The sequence below is a fragment of the Myotis myotis genome, unplaced genomic scaffold (assembly GCF_014108235.1).
Source record: "Myotis myotis isolate mMyoMyo1 unplaced genomic scaffold, mMyoMyo1.p scaffold_m19_p_11, whole genome shotgun sequence".
NCBI lineage: Eukaryota > Metazoa > Chordata > Mammalia > Chiroptera > Vespertilionidae > Myotis > Myotis myotis.
In genome coordinates this window covers 59187630-59211071 of record NW_023416315.1, presented here as the reverse complement: position 1 = coordinate 59211071, position 23442 = coordinate 59187630, and the positions used below count along the sequence as shown (strand labels likewise).

General features: G+C 38.8%; 1 protein-coding gene across 4 annotated transcripts in view; it reads left to right on the top strand.

Annotated features, from left to right (window-relative positions):
* The window catches only part of EXOC4 (exocyst complex component 4), a 758369-nt gene that overhangs the window by 384060 nt on the left and 350867 nt on the right, over positions 1-23442 (top strand). Inside the window, exon 11 of one of the 4 annotated variants that reach the window (XM_036328652.1) lies at positions 9686-9815. The exons of the other annotated variants lie outside the window; for them this stretch is intronic. Coding sequence (XP_036184545.1) covers positions 9686-9800 — 115 coding nt within the window. The 3' untranslated portion in view covers positions 9801-9815. Of the gene's footprint in view, positions 1-9685; positions 9816-23442 lie in introns of those variants that run through there. 4 annotated transcript variants of the gene reach the window in all.

The window sequence follows — 23442 nt, the reverse complement described above, 5'->3', positions numbered from 1 at the left end:
ATCTGGCCCGTTTGAAATGAATAAAACTAAAAAAAAAAAAAAAGACCGTACCCTTTTATGTAATGATGTTTACTTTGAATTTATATTAGTTCACACAAACACTCCATCCATGCTTTTGTTCTGGCCCTCCGGTCCAGTTTAAGAACCCATTGTGGCCCTCGAGTCAAAAAGTTTGCCGACCCCTGCTCTAGAGGCATCTAGTTCAGCCTTCTTATTTCCTAGAATAAGGGCATCACCCTCGATATGCCCTCCTTGTGCTTACCAAGGCCTGGGACAGAGGTTTCTTTTTTGAGAGAGTTGGGTGGTGAGGGGCTAAGTCTCCAGGGGTCACTGGCCTGGGTCAGATGGCAGTTCTGGGGTGAAGTATGGAAGGTGCAGTAGTGATAGGGATCTGGGCATGGGAGAGTTAGCTCCATTTTTTGTCTCTCTCTTTGTGCCCAACTCTTCTTTCCCTTCCTAGATAGTAAGGCCTATTGGGTGAACCCCCTTTCTTTTAGCAGAAGGGCATTCATTTTCCCCCATTGGCCTACCAGTGCACTAAAACAGGCCCCCCTTTACCCAAGCAGGCCCTGACTGGAGGGAAGAGATGAGGAGTGAAATTGAGTTGTCTCTGGTGGGTGCAGAGTTTGCAGGAGTGAACGGAGGAGGACTGGGATGGTGATGAGGCTGTCTGAATGTAGGGCCGGATCCTCACATCACTGTGGAAGCCATGGATGAGGTTGTGAGAGAGGTTAACAAGAGGTCTGGAGAGAACACAGTGTCAGCTTCATGGCTAAGCTGGGGCACCTTTGTGCATGTGGAGACAGAGGGTTGGAGGGAAACTCTTCAGTGCTTCTGTGATGAATCAGAAGTTGTAGTTTAATGACAAGTCCTGGAAAATGTAGTATGGACAGTTGGATTTTAGGAACCAAATAAACAGCATTCAAACACTGCAGTGAATGAAGAACACGTTCATTAAATGGCCTGTGTCTAACACACAGGAGGTTTATTTTACCCTTGATTTTATTAATGCCTACATTTTTAAAGGATAAGAATTTGCAGTTGAATTCAATTGTGTAATGACAGAAGTGTTAACAGTCAACTTTGTCTCCCCTTCCTTTTCTCGTGTATGTTTTTTCTTCGTTCTTTTTTCTTCTATTTTGGAAAGTTCCATTCATTGTTTCTATGAATGCCCGGACTCAGCCTGACTTGGCCTAACCACATAAACTTTGCTTTGCCTTGCTGTACCCCAGCATGCCTTCACTAGGAGTTTCTCCCCTCCCTCTAGACCTCAGACTTCCCTTCTGTATTTGATGTATTGCTTCCCACTGATCTCTGATTAGCTTGGAGACAAATCTCAAAAACAAAGAGACAAGAGACATGCTTTTCTCCTTGCCACCTTTAATACGTTGATTATAGTTCCATGGTAATCCTCTTAAGTATGATTTTAAGTAATTACTATGATATGTTGTTAATACTCATTTCATTGTTCTTTATATCTGTACTAGTGGCCCAGTGCATGGATTTGTGCACATTGAAAAGAAATTAATTAGAATAAATATTTTAATATTTAATCGGGCTCCCTCCTCTCTGATTCTGGGGTGCGTCACCCCGAGAACCCCCGCTGTCAAGTCACAGCAGCTCAGTAGCTCCTGTGTTGAGCATCTGCCTCCTGGTGGTCAGTGTGTGTCATACTTACCGGATGTCGAACGGTTACTTAGCCTTTTATATATATAGATTGTACTATCTGGTAATACTAGTGAATGTTATAGTTGACACAGAGAATTCATTATTCCCATTATTAAAATACAGTCATGTGGATAGTGTTGGTAAGGAACTGTATAAGGAGAAACAGATGCTGTGGTATTATGGGGCCTGACCCTTGAGACCCATAGTACTTTCTGTAGTGAAGTCCAGGAGAGGCAAGGAGTTGTTATCACTTAAGCTCTACCGAGCTTAAATCTGTCAAGGAAAAAATGCAGAGTTGTAACTTGCCTTAAATGATTTCAAGTCACCCGAGGGATGGGGAGAGAAATCTCAAAGGATTGCTGGCTAAATATCTTTTATAGGCAAAAGCTATCCCAGAAGCAATTGCATGAAACCCTAGAAATGAAAGATGAGAATTACATTGTATGTAATGCAGAAGACAAAGGCACACACACTCCCTGCTGATCAGGCTTTGCATATAAGTCACGCCAATTAGACATCATGCACAGTCATTGAGGCACATCTTAGGAGGGGTCGAGGTTGCTGACTTCTTCACCCATTCATATACATCGTTTATTTTCAATTCTCCATCTATGATAATTATTTTATTTTAAGGTGTGAATTTTTGCAACCCAGCTAGATGAAAATGACAGATTACTTAAGTGAGGTTTGTGTGTTTAACCTCATGATCCGGTTAAATTACAGTTATGTGCCTTGCCGGAATGTTTGCCTTCTAGTATTTCTGTATGTTAACCCAGTTGTCTCTCTTTATTGCTGCCATATTACAATGAATGTTTTTTGCATTTTTATGAAGAGCCTATTAGCAGCATTGGCTTGATTTAAAGAATTTCATCAGTTTATGAATACAGTACATCTCTCTGAATGAATTTAGCACTTTAATGCTACTTATTTACTCCACACCATAAAATGTAATATAATAAATAATGGGTCCCTTGGGCTTGTGGTAACAATCAGTGATCATCCTCTCAGCAGGAAGATGAACACAACTTGAGTGGAGAAATAATGATCAAAATTTACCACGCTCACTGGGATGCCATTTATATACCTGAATCTAATAAAGGCAGAATTACCATGTTTAGCATTGTACTGGCATCAGAATGTAATGAGACTGGGAGAGGGGGAAGACTCAGTCATATTAACAACATTTTAGAAGATTGTAGTAGTTCCAAATTAGCAATTTAAGAAAGAAAGTGTTCTTAAAAGTATATAACACCTACTTTTTATTATTTTCTTTATTTAAATCTTTTTTTTCCAATTACAGTTGACATACAATATTATATTAGCTACAGGTGTACAACCCAGTAATTAGATATTGCATAACTTAATAAGTGATCATCCCGATATTCTGGTGCCCATCTGACACCATACATAGTTATTATGATATTATTGACTATAATCCCTATACTGTACTTTACCTCCCCATGACTATTCTGTAACTACCAATTTGAACTTCTTAATCCCTTCACCTTTGTTACCCATCCTCCCAAACCCCCTCCCATCTGGCAATCATCAACGTGTTCTCTGTATCTATGAGTCTTTTTCTGTTCTGCTTGCTTGTTTATTTTGTTTTTTAGATTTATTTGTTGATAGCTACGTATTTATTGCCATTTTATTGTTCATATTTTTTTATCTTTTTCTTCTTCTTCTTCTTAAAGAAGACCCTTTAACATTTCATGTAATACTTGTTTGGTGGTGATGAATTCCTTCAGCTTTTCTTGTCTGGGAAGCTCTTTATCTGTTGCTTGATTCTAAATAATAGCTTCTTGTACTAAATAATGTTAAATCAGTGTTTTCCACCATCTTCATTCATGGAAAAACCCTTAGACTTTTTTCTGGGGGTGAGGGACATTGTTTCATAATTTTTTTTTATTATCAATTGTCAGTTTGGTGGTTTTCAGTATGACCGTGTCAGTTATCCGTAGATGAAATATCTGCATGCCAGAATCTCACTATGGTCATTGACCAATAGGGCCATTCTATTTCATGGTGGCCTGAAGAGTTAATTCATGAAAGTTCCCAATTCTGTGTGTATAGGTGTATGCCTGATTATATTCTGAGATTTTTTCAGGTTATTTTTGTATTATCTTTGTTTTTATTTCCCTTCATTCGGTATTTCTCCCTTGAAATAAAGGGTCACAAATGTACATGTCTGTGGGAGCTTGATTGATAACCTCAATGAGTGATGTAGGCAATTGCGGTTCCCTTGGTCCATATTGAGAGGCCAGCCTACACAGTAGTCTCCTCTTATCCATGATTTTGCTCTCCATTGTTTCTGTTCCCTGCAGTCCACCATTGTCTGAAACTATTAAATGGAAAATTCCAGAAATAAGCAATTCAGTAAACAATTCCTAAGTTTTAAATTGCATGCTGTTCTCGGGGGCATGACAAAATCTAGTGCCATCCCACCGAGGAGGACGTGACTCCTCCCTTTGTCCAGTGTCTCCACGCTGTAGAAGCTCCTGCCCCTTAGGCACTTAGTAGCTGCCTCCGTTATCGGGTGGATGGGTGCAGAATCTCAGCGCTTGTGCTCAAGTCATCCTTATTTTAATGGCACATTTACATAATTTTATTACAGCATATTGTTATTATTGTTCTATTTTATTATCAGTTATTGTTGGATCTCTTACTCTGACTAGTTTATGAATTAGACTTTATCACAGGTATGTATGCACAGGGAAAAACACAGCCTAGGGTTTGCTAGTATCCATAGTTTCAGGAATCCACTGGGGGATTGGAGCGTGTTCCCTTTGGCTAAGGGAGGACTAGTGCACGCAGGCCCAGCTAACGGGTGTCATTTAGAATATAATCCCCGTGGTGCCAGGTTGTCTAAATTTGAAAAACAAACAAACAAAATGTTAGATAGCTTTGATTTTCATATGAAATCCTCATTTATTCAATTGTCATCTACTTATTAAAAAATTAAATACTGTAGTCTCGTTATGAGATATGTTAGCACAAGATTTTGGTTCATAGGCTGCCAGTTTGATACCTGTTTTAAATTATAGGTACATGAAAATGTTTATGCAGTCAAGGCCCCTATTAAGCTGTTAGCTTAGGCAGCTTCTGCAGTTTGAGTGTGCCCCCATGTAGATTCTCCCTGGCCATGCGTACTTACCTCGTGTTATACTGCTGACTGGGGCTTTCCCTGAAACTATATGACTCGGAACTTTTACCATCTCCAAGAGAAAAGTGCTGAATGACGTTAAGTATTGCAAAATACAGGTATATTTACCTCAATAAAATACAGAATACTCAGTGTTTGTTTTATATTGCATTTTTATTTTTTAGTCTTTAAATTTCATTTTGTTGCATATTTATATGGAATGTATGGGCATTAAAGGGATGTGCTGAGTTTACCTTTATGGCTAATGGATCATAGATAAGTGCTTTGGTGATGTGTTTGCTACTAGCAGATGAGCAGCAGTCCTTGCCAAATGTTGGCAGCACTGCAAACTCACCTTTCTAAAAATAAGTAGAGAAGGATTTTCTGATTTCATTCAAAGGCTTTGATAAAGTCATGATTTTGTTTGTTTATCCTGTGATGTTCAGGAGAATCCATATTAATTTCCCTACAGTCTAATGTTGTTTCTCTAGATAAAATTTATTTAGAATCAATTAGAACATTGTATGTAAAAAATAGTATATCAATGTGAGGACTTTTTGTCTTCATAGTCATAGTTAAGGTCTTGTTAGATCACTTAGAAAACCCAGGCTTTTCACACGAACCAGGCAGTGTATTATGGAAATATTCTACTGGCTGTGTATAAGGAAGAGTTTACTTTATTCTGAAAGACTCTGAGAGCTGATGTCCTGGTTGTCTGCTTCTGGTGTGGACAAATCATTCCATTGTAGAGAGCATTTGATTTAGAGCAGACTGTTTTCCTCGTGGTCCTGCCAAGATGAATGGCCCCAGACCCTATCTCCAGGATAGGAGTGGGGGCTGTAGGAAGCAACCTTCTGATGGGAGTCTTCATAGAGCACAATTTCTATTTGGGAGACTGAGAGTTCAATTCTGGTTCCTTTGCTGGACAGCTTCAGTGATTAGATTGAGATGTAATCTGCCTTCTTGTGGTTTTTCCTTCTAATTTCTTCAACTTCTAAATTCACATAGCTCTATTTTGTTCTCTTTTCTGGCGCTTAGTAGTTTCTGCCTTCTGTATTATCTATACTTGTTTCATGAATAAAGGATGGCTCCTCTCTGTTTGGGATGGCTGCCTACTCCATGGCCTACAGCTTTGGAGAGGAGCATGAATTGACCAGATCAGCTGATGCTGCTCAGTCAGCAGAGGGGCACAAGATCAGTGAGGTGAGAGTTGTAGTCATTCATTCATTAAAAAAAAAAAAAAGACATTAATTGAGTGCTCATTATTTACCAGGCACCATTAAGATAGTCATACTCTAAATCTGTGTCTTAATTTCTTTTCTAGAATGTGTACTGTATGAGAAAATATTCTTGTATGATTACTTTGTGTCATCCACCTCACCTAGCCCAGCACAGTACAATTTAGAATATGATCAAAAGTTTGTTTTGTAAATGAGTACAAAATCAAGTATATATCCTTTGGAGAGTACCATAGTGTAGATCCAGTCCTTTCATGGCAGACGTTAAATAGATTAGATTAGCCTCATGTCCAGGCTAAATTAAATAGCCTTAGTTTCCAGCAGTTCTTTCTCCTAACTGGTTAGATTGTCCTCCTTTGGTTCTCCTCTGGTAGAGTATTGCCTTTTTTAATGTGTAGGAACCAGGGCTGCATCCAGTGCTAGATAATGGGATCTGGTCTGTACTTGTGGAGGGAAGGGTACTATACTTCCTGTGATTCATTAATTTCGCCTTAGGCATTTATTAACTACCACCTCCTCCTTTTCCCCAAGGTGGCCTTACTTATGTTTTGTAATTAATATATTAATTAACAGGCTAATATATATGTGTGATATCTAAGTATATATACCCTTGAACTATTTGTTTTCCTGATCATTTTTATTAGTGAAGATTGTAAGACTTTGTATTTGCAATAGGAGGTTCTTAGGTATATTATAGAAAGTTTTTCAAAAGTCAAATATAATCATTACTTGAGGATATGAAAATACAGTAAACATAAAAGAGAGAGAGAGAGAGAGAATATGATTGAATAAGAATGAAGTGATGAATTTCCAAGGCTTGGAATTCCTGCCTTTTTTATTCACAGTCTTTCTTGTTTATACTGCTAACATCTGTCTTTTCCTTAAAGAGTATTATTCTGTTTTATTTGGACTCTCTATTTTCTACCCAAGGAATAAAATTAACTGGTGGAATAAATCCCTGGAGTTTCCCTTGTCTCTCATTTTTAAGTTCTAGGAAAAAAAAGAATTAAAAGGTCCTTGTTGACATCTTTGTTATGGTTAAGATGTGTTCCAGTTTCTAGGACAAATGACAAATCCCCATGTCTTTGTCGTTCCATAGCTTTCTTCCCAATCTTAATGAGCTATGAAGTGCCATCTCCAGGTGATTCGCTGCTTGATTTGTTCCATGATCTCACCTTTAGACAGTTCCATACTTGTCAGGGCCACACTGCTCTCCCCACAAGGGATAAATACTAGAATTTCTCATATGCCAAATGTATTGCATGAAAAAAAAGGACTGCCATCCCTGTTATCAACCACAGGTATAAAATTCCAAATCTTTAATTTGGACTTATAGGCTTGTGTTTTAAATTTGCCTTTTTCTGGTTTTTACTTTGGAGTTTGCTTTTCTCCTATAGTGCAGCTTCCTTCATTCTTTAGTTTAATACAGCAAATATTTCTTAAGTGCTCACTATATGCGGAGAACTTTACTCAGCCCCTGGAGGGTTACAGAGACAGGCGAAGGTTCCTTTCTTTGTCCCCACTCCAAAGCCACTCGGAAGACCATCACTCTTACACCCTCCCTTTCTGCATCGGAATGGAAGGCTTTGTGGTTTTGTTTTTCCTGTGATTTTAACTAAAAGATTTTGTATATTTTGTTTAAGTTTCTTTCATTGGTAGATAGATATATTTTAGAGAGCCTGCATTATTTAGTGAATTAAAATGCTTACTTATTGTCCTATAAAGTTTCCCAACAGTATACTGGACTTAAAAAGCATCACTGCAATTGTACTTTTACGCATTCATTGACTATTTTTTTTTTCATTGACTATTTTTAACAAGGCTCGATTTTCTTCTATATTCGTTCAAGTTAAGAATAACCTAAAAGAGGTTGAATGTTATGATATGGAAGTTATATCTCAGTAAAGCTGTCTGATAGATAGATAGATGATAGATAGATAGATGAGCAAAAATGAGGAAACTGAAACTGCCATACTTCAAGCAAATCATAAGAAGGCGGGGGTTTTTGGAAAAGACAGCAATGCTGGGAAACACAGAAGGCAGCAGGAAAGGAGGAGGACCCACTACGAGATGGCCTGACTCCATAAAAGAACCCCGGGTGTGAGCCTGCAGGACGGGAGCTGAGCAGGGCTGTGGAGGACAGGACACTGTGGACACCAGTTATTCCTAGTGTTGCCAGAAGTCAGAGTCAACGCAAGGGTATGGAACATACACAGAGAATCAACCTCACAGATCTTCCCTAAAAACAAGTGCTGGTGCTATAAATTCAGGTAGACTTCTTTGATTAGACTTCATCCCACTTTACTGATGGTCTGCTTTATTCCACGTGCTAACTCTAGTTCTAAGACATAGGGAAATCTTAGTTAACTAATTGAAACACTCATTTGGATAAGAACCTAAGCAAGGTTCAGTAATTCTCAATTTCCCACTTTGCTTGCAAAACACAATGTAAGTCCGGAATTACACTCCTCACAGCTTATTACACTATGAGTTTGTTCACTCACAGGGAAAGAATTTAATGCAATTTACTCCCAACTGTTCCCCTCATGCTACCCCCTTTGTTAAAGTAACCAGTTTCTCAAGGTTATGTTTATTTTGAAATTATTTTTTGGAGGTCATAAACGTAGTCACATACCTGATCTCATTCTCTCTTAATCCCCCCTTTTTAAATTTCCACATGTGTCACCAAAACAGCTCTTGGTGGCTCCTACCCTCTCTCTCCTTGTCAGGTGAATCCAAGTTACTTCTTTTCCATAGATATTTCATTTTTGTATTTTCCTGGTTTTACGTTATATATTCAAACCAGTCTCAAGACTTGGGTTTTGTTAAAATACTTCAGGGCTATCATTTATTAATAATTCCATTGCCTTGGAGTGTTTTTGTCAGCACTCTAAACCTCAGAAAAGCAGGACACGTTTCCATCCACTCTCCCTCTAAGTCTGACCTCTCCCACTTTTGGGAGGAGCCATTTTGCTGGAAGCAAATGCACCATTTTGAAAATTTTAGGAACTTCCCCCCCAGAAATTTACAAAGCTCTTTTGTTCCATTTTGTATCATTCCTTACAAATAATTCTTTTTAAGTGACTTTCCAAAATGCTGCCTTTGAGTTCTCCCTCCTAAGTCTGAGTGTGATCATTCTTCCCCATTCTTCTCATCCTGATGTTCACAGGGAGCCACTGAGCACAGGGCTTGGGGCCTGGCCTTCGGTCGATTTTCCTGAGGCCGCGGGATCCCACCCTAGACCTGGCCCAGGAGTATTGTTAGCTTCACTGGACTCCCACCTTCTCCTCCGAGAAGGGTACAGACACTGCACCAACTACACTGCTTGAGAATCAGTTGACATTGCTAGTCGTTATTGGTGGCAGGCCTTTTCTTCTCCTAGACTTTTGCATTTCTCATTATACAAGTTCTGCAGAATGTTGAAGCTAAAAGACTGCTCAGAAATCACATAGATGATATACATGCAGAATGGCACGAGTTTGTTAATTTGTGATCTAAGTATGGGAGTAAAGAAAAATGAAAGTTTAGAATGGTTAACAAATTTTAACATCTCATTGTTAAGTGTTTTTCTTTTTTAATTAGGTGATGGTCTTGTATACTTTTTATTGATTAATGAATTTATTTTCTCCCTTCCAAGGAACTACCTACCTTTGTTACCCAGCATAATCCTTGTGAATGAGAAGCTAAAAATCTTTGTTTTCCATCTGGAGAACAAATGGATGTTCCTGCTTCATTCTCAGTCAACAGGGTGATTGATGACTTTGATATCAACTTCTTAACTGAAATAATTTTGTCTCAATTTGAGAGAAAATAGGGGAAACACAGGGTTGTCTCTGGCAACCAAAAGAGCTCAGGCCTCAGGGACTCCCCAGCCCCCGTTTTTCTTAATTTTCTTATATCCTAGACCACAAACCCCACATTTTCTCCTAAAATTGATTTAACAACATGGCAAATGTTTAAACATAAAGAATGTAGCACATTCTGCTGAAATAGGAGGCCAGTAGTTTATACATGCTTGCTTGCTCTAATGCATCCCTCACCTGACATAAATCTCAAGAAAAGCTATAGGAAGGAAACACATTCCCCTGACAGGACAGGATGTAAAGTGGATATAAACCAATTACTTTTCTTGCAGTTCTTGGAGCAATCTTAGGAATACTGACCCTTCTGACTCCATTTTCAGGCAAGAATTCTCTGCCCCCACCTTGCAAGGAAAAATAATTGCGCTGAATTCCTAGCAGGAAGCAAATGAAGGTTTAGAAAGAACAATTTTGCTGGGCCCTCTGGAGCAAATCCCCTTTCAAACACACCACAGGTAGTTATTTAAAAACATTTAAGCCTCTAATCACAGTGGTCTTTGATGAACCTTTCCCACTTTAAATACACCAAAGGAAGGAAAGAGGAGAGAAAGCCATTAGGAAATCATTATAATAAACAGCAACATTGATTTACTTGCCTCTCCTTTGGAACGTCCCCTCCCCTGTTTTAGCTACTCAGGTGCGCTTGAGTAGTGAAGTAATCAAGCTCTCACAGGCCAGCAAAAAGAGAAATGTAAGTGATTAAAACAGTTTCTTTAAGATTTCAAGGATCCTGGTCAGTCCTAAGTGCCCAGTTTTTGGCTGTGACTTTCAAGTTGAACCTTTTCGGTGGTAAATAGCCTGCTGCTTATGCCTGTGTGTTTTGGCTTAAAAAAAATCAATCTCTGAGAAAATGGGCTTCCATCTTCCCTTCAGCCCAGTCTCCTTTGATGATTGATGTTAATTCAGTAAGCTGCTGACCCAAGGAAAAAGAATTGTTTGTACTGCTGTTTTGAATAAATAAACTTTCCCAGAATCAATGGCTGCAGCTTAGAGAAATTAGATGGTGGAGAGCATGAAGTCTCTGTTGTGTTTCTCATGTAAATAAAGCAGGTAAAGGGCATTTCAGTACCAGATAGCTTTTTGAATGAGGGAGACTTGCTCTGAAGGGGAAATTGTTTTTAATTTAAAAAATGTTCTCTGTATCTGTAGCAGAAGAAAGTCTGTATTTGTGACAAACTAGGACACTTGGTTATTCCTATAAACAGTTCCTATCTGGCAGTGAGTTCTTCTGTTCACTTGGCCTTACTTTACATAAAATATTGTCAGTACTAGTATATGAACTTAATCCTCCCTGCTATAGTTCAGAGGAACATTCTGAAGTTAGAACACTTTATTTCATTTTAAAATTGAAAGGCAGTGTGGTCTGCCAGACCAGAAGAGTTAACCAAGGTGATGCTTCTGATCCAGCGGGCTGTTTATTGACTAACCATACATAAGTCATCTGTTTTCTGTATCCAGTTTCCTTTACCTAAACCATAGCACCTAAGGTTATGATGTGGCAGGAAGGAGACGTCGTCTGTAATGACTGCTCTTCAGGCAGTGGGATTTAGTGGATTCCTGGCCATGAGATTTACAGTCGATGCTATGTAGGCAATCCAAGATATTTGAAAACACCATGGCAGCCTTTCTTTTTATTACCTTTTATTTTAGTACCACTTAATTAACAATGTCTAATAAAGTCTGTTTCACTTCTCAGTTTATTTAATCCACAGTTCCAGCCAAACCAGTGTACATTTATATTAATGCATGCAGAGTAGGAATTTAGAATAGCCAGGTTTATTTTAAGTTTTATCAATGACAAGCAACCTAAAGTCAATAAATAGTGAGAAGACCAAGTAAATTATGTTATTTTCAGCTGGTGCACTCTTATATCTAGCCCTAAAGTCACTTCCTGTTCAATAAAATGGGCTAACAGTGCCCACCTGGCAGGGCTGAGGTGAAGGGTGAGTTCACACATGTGAGGCACCAAGAACTTATGGGGTCACATGCATCATGTGCCTGTTTGCTGTTTTATTGGGCTCTGCTGAAATTATGTCCACAAAGAGCTTAACTGTGTAAAGCAGTACTACGAAGTAATATATAATTGATAATAAACATAGTTTTCCCGGCTATTACTTTTTTTCTTTCCACCTCTTTTTTCTATGTTTTTTAATATTTTCATTTGGTCAGCATGTTTTATGATTTGAAAAAAATTGTGATATTAAGAAGTGTCCATAGCTCTGATAGATATCCAAGAATGCATTTTGTCTAAAAGAAATAATCTGATCCATCCAAGTATGTTTGGGCAAATCTAATCTAATAATAGACAAACATGGTAATTGACTGTACCTTTACTGTGCTTCCCATTGGCTAATCAGGGTGATATGCAAATTAACTGCCAACAAAGATGGCGGTTAATTTGCATACATAAGCACAATGATGGGAGGCAAAAGGGGAAGGACAGTGATCGGAAACCCAGGCGGCAGGCAAGAGCCGGGTCAGGGCTAAGTGAATGGGAGTGCCAACTGTGTACCCATGTGCTGTTTGGACAGTGAAGTCTGCCAGTGCTGTTGCAGGGCAACAGAATTAGCATTGCCATGTAAGTTACAATTTTAGCATGAACTTGGGGATCTCCCCCTTACTCATAGTGAGTCATGCCCATCTTTTTCTGGCTTCTTTATTATAAAGGATTCTTGTGAAGGTCAAAGGAAATGGTATATGTAAAAAATGGCTTTAAAAAAATATATCTCTCTTTTATTGATTTCATAGAGGAAGGGAGAAGGAGAGAGAGATAGAAACATCAATGATGAGAGAGAATCATTGACTGGCTGCCTCCTGCACACCCCCCACTGGGGATCGAGCCCACAACCTGGGCATGTGCCCTTGCTGGAATCGAACCTGAGACTCTTCAGTCCACAGGCCGACGCTCTATCCACTGAGCCAAACAGGCTAGGGCTAAAAATGGCTTTTGAAAACATATATTACAGAAACAGGATATTTGTATGGCCTTAAAGTATCTCTCCCAAAATATCTATTAACCATCATGGTGGTTTTAACCTAGGTCCACAAATTCTTTGATACCCATCCCTCTAAGCGGCAAAGCCTCATTTCTCTGCCTGGACAGAGTGACTCACCTCTAACACCTAACAATTGCTCTACAGTGTCTGGAAGTGGGGAGATGTAACTTTTCAGTGGTGGAGAAACCTGATAGACACACCTTGCATGGGATTAAAGTTTACATCACCAGTGATGAGACACTGGTGAGAAAGGCACTGCACCTCCATGATATTTTCCCCCAAATCCTTAACTACAGCCTAATTGTGGAAAAACATCAAAGAAACAAAATAATGGGCCAGAACTCTCCAAAAGCTTTGAAATCATGAAAGACAGAGACTGAGAACTATCATAGATTGAAGGAGACAAAAACATAACAACTAGATTTAATGTGACATCAAAGATTAGACCCTGGAAGAGAAGAGGACTTTAGTGGGAAAAGTGAGAACTCAGACTAAAGTCTGTGGTTAGGTTAATGGCATTGCACCAATGTTACCTTTTTAGTTTTGGTAATTATATCATAGTTAAATAAGGGGGAGTGAGTGGAATGTAGACAGAAACTCTATATTGTCAGCAAATCTCCAGTAACTGTTAAATGTTAAAAAAATACAGGACATGGGAGGTATAATACAGGTATATAACAACACTATTCAAAAGAAGTGAAATGCTATGTACTATATTCAATTGTATATAATAGAAAATCTATATAAATAAAAGCTTGATTAATATGATCAACTTTTGCTACCAGATGAAATTTTGACTTAATTTATACATTGTCATTGGATACTTTTCTTCTGGCAGATCTGCTTATACTTTTTCTTTATTTTGATTTTCATTTTGAAATATGTACATTATCACATAATTTTCCACTTATTATGGGGGAGGGTTGGTATACCAAAATGGTTGAAATGGACCCTCATAAAAGTATAAAAATGTACAAGTTGTATACATGTTATACAAGTCAGGAAGTCTATCAAGGATGATAAAAAATAATAATGCTATTCGAATAGCTAATAATTATGGAATGGTAGAAACCTAGCACTGTTTTAAGGACTTTGCATATATTAACTTAGTTAATCCTTACAACTAAAACTTATAACCTATGAAGTAGACACTGTTGTTATCCTTATTGTATAGATAAGAAAAGTAAGACACAGAAAGGAAACAAATTTTTACAGCATACAAACTAACAATTGCCCTATTTCTGAGAATTCATAGACCGTGTGCAGACGGTCGTGATTATTAAGGAACACCTAGCTAACCATGGCTGGCATGCGTTCTCATGCATGTGTTATAATTTCACTGCCTGCCAGTCCTGTGCCACATGAAAAGTAGTGTTTACAATCCAACCCTTTACTACCACATAGGGTCTGAGCTTCTCAGTCAAAATGACTCAAAAGCTACACCTGCTGGGTCCCGAAACACATGATTTTCTCAAGTACCAATTCTTGCTTTTAAAGGAAAGCAAGGGATGGCAGAGGGATCTGAGTTTCACCAGTGCTGAACACCATGAAATGCTTGCTTTAAACAAGTTGGCGTTCTGATCTTGCAGAGACTTTGTCATTCTGTGAAAGGGGGGAGTCTGAGGGCCCCTGGAAAGACCCCCCTTCCCACCTTGACCTCCTGAGCACTGTGACTCTTTTGAATGCCATCTCTCCTCTTCTTTCCTCCTGGCTCTTGTTGTGGGGCCTCTGTTCTCCTCCCGGGTGTTTACAGTACATGGCTCATTCCAGCTGACACATTTTGTTAGTGTTATCACAGATTAGAAGGAGTAAAATCACTGCCAGTGTTGTTTCTCATTCTTTCAGGTCAATGGGTTTGCTTTCAAAGATCGCACTCCTTGATTGCTCTGCTTGGGGCATAATTGATCAGTATCAAGTTTGCAGCGTATTCTGCATCTGACTCCTTAATTTAACTCACAGTGTGCTAATTTCATATGCAGTGTTGGTTCATATCTCAGGGCCCAGTGTTAACATATTAAACTGTCAGAGGCTGGCACTAGAAGAATGAATGGTTTGCAGTTTGCTCATCTGAGCCATTCTAACTAACATCTGAAGCTTTTGAATCAAATAAAAATTGGGATGATTATTCTTTCACTGATCATTAATTTAGTATTATTTAAGGTTATAATTTGTGAAAATAATTGCCACTAAACCTTCCTTTTAAAACCGTACACTTGATATATAGTTTTATAGTCTGAATGGCACACTACCCCTGTGCCCCAATTTTGGGGCACTCATGAGATTATAGGTATTCTTGAACCAAGAAAAGTAACTTTGCTAGCTCTATTAAAATACTTTTCACTGTTTTGACACACTCATGTGGGAAAATAATCAAGTAACATATATTAGCATCAAAATATGAAAAGCTGATAAATATTTTACCTGTACATCTAAATATCCAAAAAATAAGGGTGTAAAATAAAATACCTAGAAAACATAAATTTTCCTTTTTTATTTAAACATAGCTTATTTAGCAAATGATCACAGTGTGCACTCAAGTTCGTTTATACATGTTTAGCAGTCTGTCTTAAGTCATTTAGAAAGTTACAGTCACATTTGCTATTTTATTTTATTTATTTATTTATTTTTTTAATATATTTTATTGAGTTGTTACAGAGAGGAAAGGAGAGAGATAGAGAGTCAGAAACATCGATGAGAGAGAAACATCGACCAGCTGCCTCCTGCACACTCCCCACTGGGGATGTGCCCGCAACCAAGGTACATGCCCTTGACCGGAACGGAACCTGGGACCCCTCAGTCCGCAGGCCGACACTCCATCCACTGAGCCAAACCGGCTTCGGCCACATTTGCTATTTTAAAGATGTGCATGTGGGCAACAGCAGGTTTACTGTTGTTCGTATGGAAAATAAGGCATTAATCAATAAATAATGATATAAGAATAAATCTGTGTTTTGCATACTCACAGCTATAAACCTACATTTGCCCCACCCAGAATTGCTTGAGCAATATAACTTACTTTGTTTATCCAGCTAATCCTGACACCTCAGCTTTAACAGACTTTAGCTAGTGGATGCTACTGAGCATAGCTCTGTGACCCTTGTTTGAGGACCGGTCATAGCTCAGGAAAAGATGTCTCTAGACGTCAGTCATCCTTCTGCCGTTAGAACCGTATGCAAACTATGAAATAGGGTTTCACAAATAAAAGATGAAGTTTCATCCTTTATGCTAATTTACTCAATTAAAATTTATTTAACATGTCAGAAAACTTTGTTCTTTGATTTTTAATGCACTCTTGGGACTTTTTAAGTGATGGCAAAAGTTATGGTTCAACTATACTGTATGTAAACTTGATATGCTTATAAAGACAAAGAATTTTAATACAAAATTACCATATTCTTACTTGATTTTTAATTTTTAAGGATTGATAATTTAAAAATACCAAATTACCTCAATTTTTTAAAATAATTGGGTTTGATAAAGTAAAAAGAATTTTCAGTGTGTGAGAAGATATTAACCAAATAATTTATATGCATATATGCATAGCCCATGGACATTGACGATAGTGTTGGGAAGGCCTGGTGCAGAGGGTGGGTGAGGGCTAGAAGGAGTCAATGGGGGGACAAAAGGGGACATCTGTGGCCCGTGTGGCTCAGTGGTTGAGCATCAACCTATGAACCAGGAGGTCAAGGTTTGATTCCCAGTCAGGACACATGTCTGGGTTGCAGGCTTGATCCCCAGTGTGGGGTGTGCAGGAAGCAGCTGATCAGTAATTCTCTCTCATCATTGATGTTTCTATGTCTTTCTTCCTCTCTCTGAAATCAATAAAAATATATGTATTTTTTAAAAGGGGGGCATTTGTAATACTTTCAACAAGAAAGTTAAATTTTTAAAAAAAGATTTTGCATAATATGTGATAAGTTTGTGGGTTCTAGGCCAAATGAATGGGGAAAGAAGAACATTAGAAGTGACCACATAAAATAACATGAAGAGACTTTGATTTCTGGCAAGGTTGAGAGCTAAAAAGTCTGGAAAATCTCCCAGGACAAGGCAGGTAGAAATGCTAGATCTAATGTAATAAACTTCGTTTTCAGTGTATTGCTGACCTTGTTAGAAAGGAAGAGGTCTCCTGGGGATGAAAACAGAGAAAACTGAAAACCAGAGCAGTAAGCTGAGAGTGATATTGTAGCTGCCTTGCGGGCATTTGTCAGTCTCGGAAACCCAGCGGTTTGAGTTCTAGCAGCTGCATCACTGCTGGAGACAGGACCGTGGCCTGTGCCAGAGAGATTTAGAGCTAAAACCACCATGTAACGCACAGCACTTTTCAAGTGTTATACCTTCAGTGAAAGGGTAGAACAGAAAAAATTCTCTCATCAGCAAAGGGAGATGACAAGAACGTTTGTCCTGGCAAACAATTCTTCTGGAGGAATGTGCCCTCAGTGCAAGCCTTGGTTCTTCCCAGGGATAAAATGTCCCAAAACATGAGTTCACAGCCTCAAGTAATACGTAACCATGAGCTGGAGTCAAGCAAAAATAACGAACAGGTGGATTCGTTTTCAGTAACTTCAGAAATGAAATTACTAATTGCAGAGTACAGAATGGTTATGTTCTAAACATTTGAAAAATAACATTTGCATCTGAAACACGATAAGAGAATAAGAGACTGGAAAAAAAAAATACTAGACGGTCATATAAAAGAACCAAATAGACTTCTAGGAATGGAAATTGTAATCTTTGCATTAAGAATTTTGTTTAACATGATCTCACTCATTCATGGATAATAGAGACCATTATAAACTTTTGAACAATAATAGATACAGAGGCAGAGCTGCCTCAAACAGATTGTCAAACTGCAGCAGGAAGGCCGGGGAGGGTTGCGGGGCAGGAGGTAGGGGGGTAAGAGATCAACTAAAGGACTTGTATGCATGCATATAAGCATAACCAGTGGACATAAGACATTGGGGGATAGGGGAGGCTAGGGGACTGTCTAGGGCGGGGGGATAAAATGGACACATATGTAATACCCTTTGTAATACTTTAAGCAATAAAAAAAAAATAATTTTGTTTATCATTTGAACAGGTTAGACATGCAAGAATTAGCGAACTACTAGACAAATCTGAAGTAATTACTTAAAATGTGGAATATAGAGACAAAAGGTTTAGGAAGTATGAAAGAGGAGTTAAATACATGGTATGCTATGGCAGGTTGAAAAGGGACCACTGATTTTTGATACTACGCTCACCTTGAGAGATAGCCCATGCCCTTGAAACTGGGCAGGCTGTGACCTCTTTAACCAAGAATATGGTGTAAGTCATTTTATGTACCTCCCAAGGCTAAGCTGTAAAAGGCTGCGCAGCTGCTACCTTAGTGGCTGGAACAATTGTTCTTGGAGCCCTGAGCTGACATGAAAGAAAGCCAGCGACTCTGTGGTGTGAGGCATCCCAACCACATGGAGAGTCCAGCTCTTTGGGTCACTCCCAGGCATTTTATGATTCCCAGCAGAGGTCCCAGATATCATTGAACAACACAGTTCAACCTTGCTCCGCCCTGTCAGAATTCTTGACCCACCAAATAGTTATTGTTACTGTTATGGAGGGTTTTTTTAAATTAAAAAATTATTTTCAATTACAGTTTACATTCAATATTATTTTGTATTAGGTTCAGGTGTATGGCTTAGTGGTTAGACAACCATATACTTTACAAAATGACACCCTCCCCCCCCCCCCCCGATATTTCCAGTACCCACCTGGCATCGTACATAGTTATTATAATACTAGAGGCCCGGTGCATGAACTTGTGCATGGGTGGGGTCCCTAGGCCTAGCCAGCTATCAGGGCTGATCAGGGCCCAGCTAATGAGGGCCAGGCCGATCGGGGCCTGCTGCCGGGAGGAGGGACAGGAGGTGGGACTGCAGGCCAATTGGGCCTGCCGACCGGGGAAAAAAATGGGGTGTGGGAGGTTGGCTGCCAGCCCCGAGTAGGGAGCTGGCCCCCTGGGAAAGATGCTGCGTTGACCGCCACCCACCCCATCTCAGCCTGGGGCCCCGAAGAGGAGGCGATGGTCGTGGACTGCAAGCTGCTGGCTGGCCGTGGGAGGTTGGATGTGGGAGTGCACTGATCACCAGGGGGCAGCTCCTGCATTGAGCGTCTCCTGGGCTTGATCCCCGGTGTGGGGTGTGTAGGAGGCATCATAGCACCGGTCGACTGGTCATTCTGGTCTTAAGGGTCACGTAGGCTTTTATTTGTATTTCCTATGCTGTACTTCACATCCCATGACTGTTTTGTAACTACTAATCTGTACTTCTCAGTCCCTGGAGTTATTTATACAGCAATAGGTAATTGGAACAGATGGGATTAGAAGTTCTAACATGCATCTCAAAGAAGTTCCGAAAGAAATAGAATTAGGAAAGAAGCAATATTTAAGAACTTGAAATTGATAAATTTTTAGAATTTATAAATGAAATGAATCCTTGGATACCAAAAGCATAATGAATCCCAAGCAGGAAAGATAGAAGAAACCCATACCTTAATGCAGCAAAATAAACCTGTAGAATGCCTAGTCAATGAAAGATAAGATGCTAAAAGCAGACAGAGAGAAGACATTAAAAGCAGAGAAAAGATAGTTACTTACCAATGAATTCCAACCTACATTAGTGGTATAACAAAAAAACTGGAAACATCCTAAGTATTCATCAGCAGAGGATTGATAAATACTTTGTGATATGTTGTAACACCAAAAAGCTACCCATACTATCTTGTAGTAAAATATAATTGATGGGAGCGAGGTATATCAATGTGAATCAATCTCCCAAAGGTGATGTTAGGTGAGGACTGTGGTATGAAGGTATTTATTTGAAGTTTAAAAATTTGAGAAACTGTACATATGTATGGATTTCTGTGTATATTCTTTAGCAATCTACACATATGTAAAATATAAAGACATAGTTTGAATGATAAACATTAAAGTTAGTGTAATGTTATTTCTGGGGTGGGAATAGAGAAGGAAAATGAATATAATGAGAAAGACTATGCTCAGGGTTTTAAGTCTGTAATGGTTAATTTCTTAACCATTACTTTTTATGCTTCTTTGTATGTCAGAATATTTTATAATAAAATTTTGAACAAGAATATGAAGATTTCATGAATTTTTATAACAGAAAGTGGTGTGACATTTCCTTGAAGGAAATACATACTTAGTCTGAAAGGATTTAGAGGATAGAGATAAAGTAAATCCTATTTGCCTTTTAGTTTAAGTGTATAATTTAACACATGGGACAGGAATCAAAGCATATGTGGAATGAAATAAGTTTTACTTGATTGGGAGATTTTGAGCCTTAGTAGAGGAGGGGGCATGGATGGAGTGGAGGAGGTGAAATAGGAAATCTGAAACCTTCTGGCTGAAATCTAGGAATTGTATGAATGGTATATATTGGTTATTGGTTGATAATGAGGAAGGTGGACTTTGAACTTTTATATCGCTGGTGATACCATTGAAAAACCTTCGTATTCTTCAATCTTCTGATTTTCTGAATATCTGTAGTAGCAAATAGTCTGCTACATTTTGTTGAAGATGACTGTTTTCATTCTCAGACACCTGGCAATCACTGTGATTTGCCAACAATAAATGGAGTCCTTGTAAGTGAGTATGAATAGGAAAGAGAGGGGATGCATATGGGGGTGGGGAGGAGAGAATAGGGAAAGACAGGTGGGAAGTAAAGAAGTTACTGATTATAAAATTGCTAAGAATGATAGTGGGAGGCCATTAGTACCATTTTTATTCTTCTCTCCAATGGTAAGTTAGTCAAATGGACATGAATGAGCTTTGGAGATTACAATTTATTTGGACATTTAACTCAGTTTTTTAAAAAAATCTATTGGCAAAACTTTTGCTCTTTCATTTTTAGTTGGATCTTTTCTTTGCAAAGAATAGAGACTCATTCAGATAATTGCAGGGGTTACGGCATATATGTGATGTACTTGGGAGTTATTTAAAAATGCAGGGGAAACACGGGAATGGGAAACATTGTAAAGCTGAACAGGAGACCACAGACTCCGAATGATAGCTGGCCCTTAAATATTCATCTTCCAGTAAAGGATTCAGCTAGCTCTTCTACTTGCTTTCCCTCCTTGTAATTTTATTTTCTCACAATTTGGGTTCTTTTAAACATTTAACTTACTTCATGACATTTCCAGTCTTTCTCTACATCATGATCCTTTAGTTGTTTTTTTCTCTAACTACCTCATTTCAAAATTTCAGCTTTCTGAGAGTAAGAATATGATGAGCTTGGCTTCTAGCCAGCCTTTGGATTTGCTGCCATTGGATAAGCTGTCTACCCTTGGTCCAGTTACCTACAGCTTGGTGGGATGGAATCAGGTTGTGGACAAGGTCTCCGGCTGACCCCCTCAGCAGGGACTGTGTGGCGTGGATGCACTCAGTGATCCTGGCAGTTACTAGACCTACTTCCTACCCCAGCTGTGTGCAGTCAGCAGTGTGGTTTCCATCCAGTCAGCTGGCCGCTGAGAGCTGACGGGGCTACTACTGTTGATAAGCTATAGGCAGGGAACAGTTATGCTTTGGAATGCTACTAAGTTTAATGGTTAGCTTTCTCTTACTGTTCCTATATTTTGAGTTCTGCATTCCTATATCGGCATTTGCTGCTCTCTGTTGCCTCTATGGCCTTTCTTCCCCACACCTCAGGACCTGTTCATACAAGTACTAACCTTTCTCCAGACTTGTTAAATTATTTAACCTGGCAGTTGTTCATTATTTTAGCTTAATTAGTTATTAAACAGTTACCATGAAATGCGACCTAAAGAAAAAACCTGTTGGATAAGAGTATTTATTTAACATAAATATTTGCTTTAAATTTTAAAATGCTAATATATAAATCTAGCAAACTGTTTTTAGAGACATATGTAACATTCATTTTTTCATTCTTGTTTTGTTTTTTGTTATCCTCACCAAAAATATTTTTCCATTGATTTTTAGAGAGTGAAAGGGAGTGAGGAGAGGTGGGGAGAAAGAGGAAGAGGACGGAGAGAGAGAGAGAGAGAGAGAGAGAGAGAGAGAGAGAGAGAGAGAGAGAGAGAGAGAAGAGAAGAGAAGAGAAAGAAGAGAAGAGAAGAGAAGAGAAGAGAAGAGAAGAGAAGAGAAGAGAAGAGAAGAGAAGAGAAGAGAAGAGAAGAGAGATTTTAAAATGAGAGTCACATCAATCAGTTGCCTCCTGCACGCACCTTGACTGGGGCTGGGCATCGAACCTGCAACCCAAGTACATGCTCTTGACCAGGAATCGAACCCACCATCCTTTGGTGCCAGATCTGATGCTCTATCTATTGAGCCACACCAGCCAGGGCTGAAACATTCATTTTTAAAAGTAGGCTTAGAGGAAATCTTCATTTGCCTTGGAAAACTCTGAATATAGTTGGTATAGAGTAGAACTGTTTAATAGCACCAATTTATATGCCATCGAACTCAAAGTCATGATTTATACATACTGTAAAGTAAACAGAAATGTCCTGACGTCATTTTGTAAGAAGGTTATACATTTTGTAGTGTGATTAACTCTGAGGGAGCTAGCCTTTTGGTGAATCCAGCTGAAAATAGAATGCTGAGTGTAGACACACCATTTATAGAACACGTGTTATATTATGCACATATCTATATACATTTTCCTTTGATCAATGTGTACGTTTAATTAAATAGAATGAAGTCTTCCACAGAATGAAAACATGTACTGACAAAATGGCAGCAATAAAACAATACCTTACCGCTTTTTACTCTGAGTCCCAGTGGAGCAGTGATTTTCCTTTGCCTTAGAGATGACAGTATAGTGATGATTATTGCTCCTTGGGGACTGATAAGAAAAGAAATGGTACCCAATCTTATTAGTCATTAGCATTCTCCTTTATAAATGGTATGGAACTAGAAGAACAGGTCCCAAATATAGTTTTTTAAATAAGTAAATTATCTTTCAGTATTATTAAAAATGTAGTTTGTCTGCCTTAGAAAAATAAAAGCTTCAAACGTAATTTACCTTGTCTGTCATTTCAAACATTTCAGAAGGCATAGCCCCTTGGTCCAGACCCATTTTTCTTTGTCAGGAGATGCTTCATTGGTTCCTGTGTGAACATTTTGACATTTCTATTACACTCTGAATACTCGAGAGACTCAAGGATGCCAGTTCTTTCGGAATTCAGCAAAGGTACCTTCTCTCCCAGTCGAGCATTTGCAATATTCTGCATATACACTGAAATTGTTCAAATGCCCTCTTGCCTAACATGTATTTTGTCAGATTACTATTTATCTGTGTAGTTTCTCCCATGTACCATTTAAGTTGGCTTGTAAAGATACAACTCAGAAAGTTAAACATAAAGATATATGAGACATAGGAAACTGTGGTTCAGGAAGTTGGATGGAACCAGTCATAGTGGTCGTACACTGGGTAGGGTGGGCCTTGAATGTGTCTGGGAGCTTTCCAGGGGTTAGTGCAGACATGCACTTGTACAGCAGGTCTTCAGATAATGTCATTTTGTGCAACGTC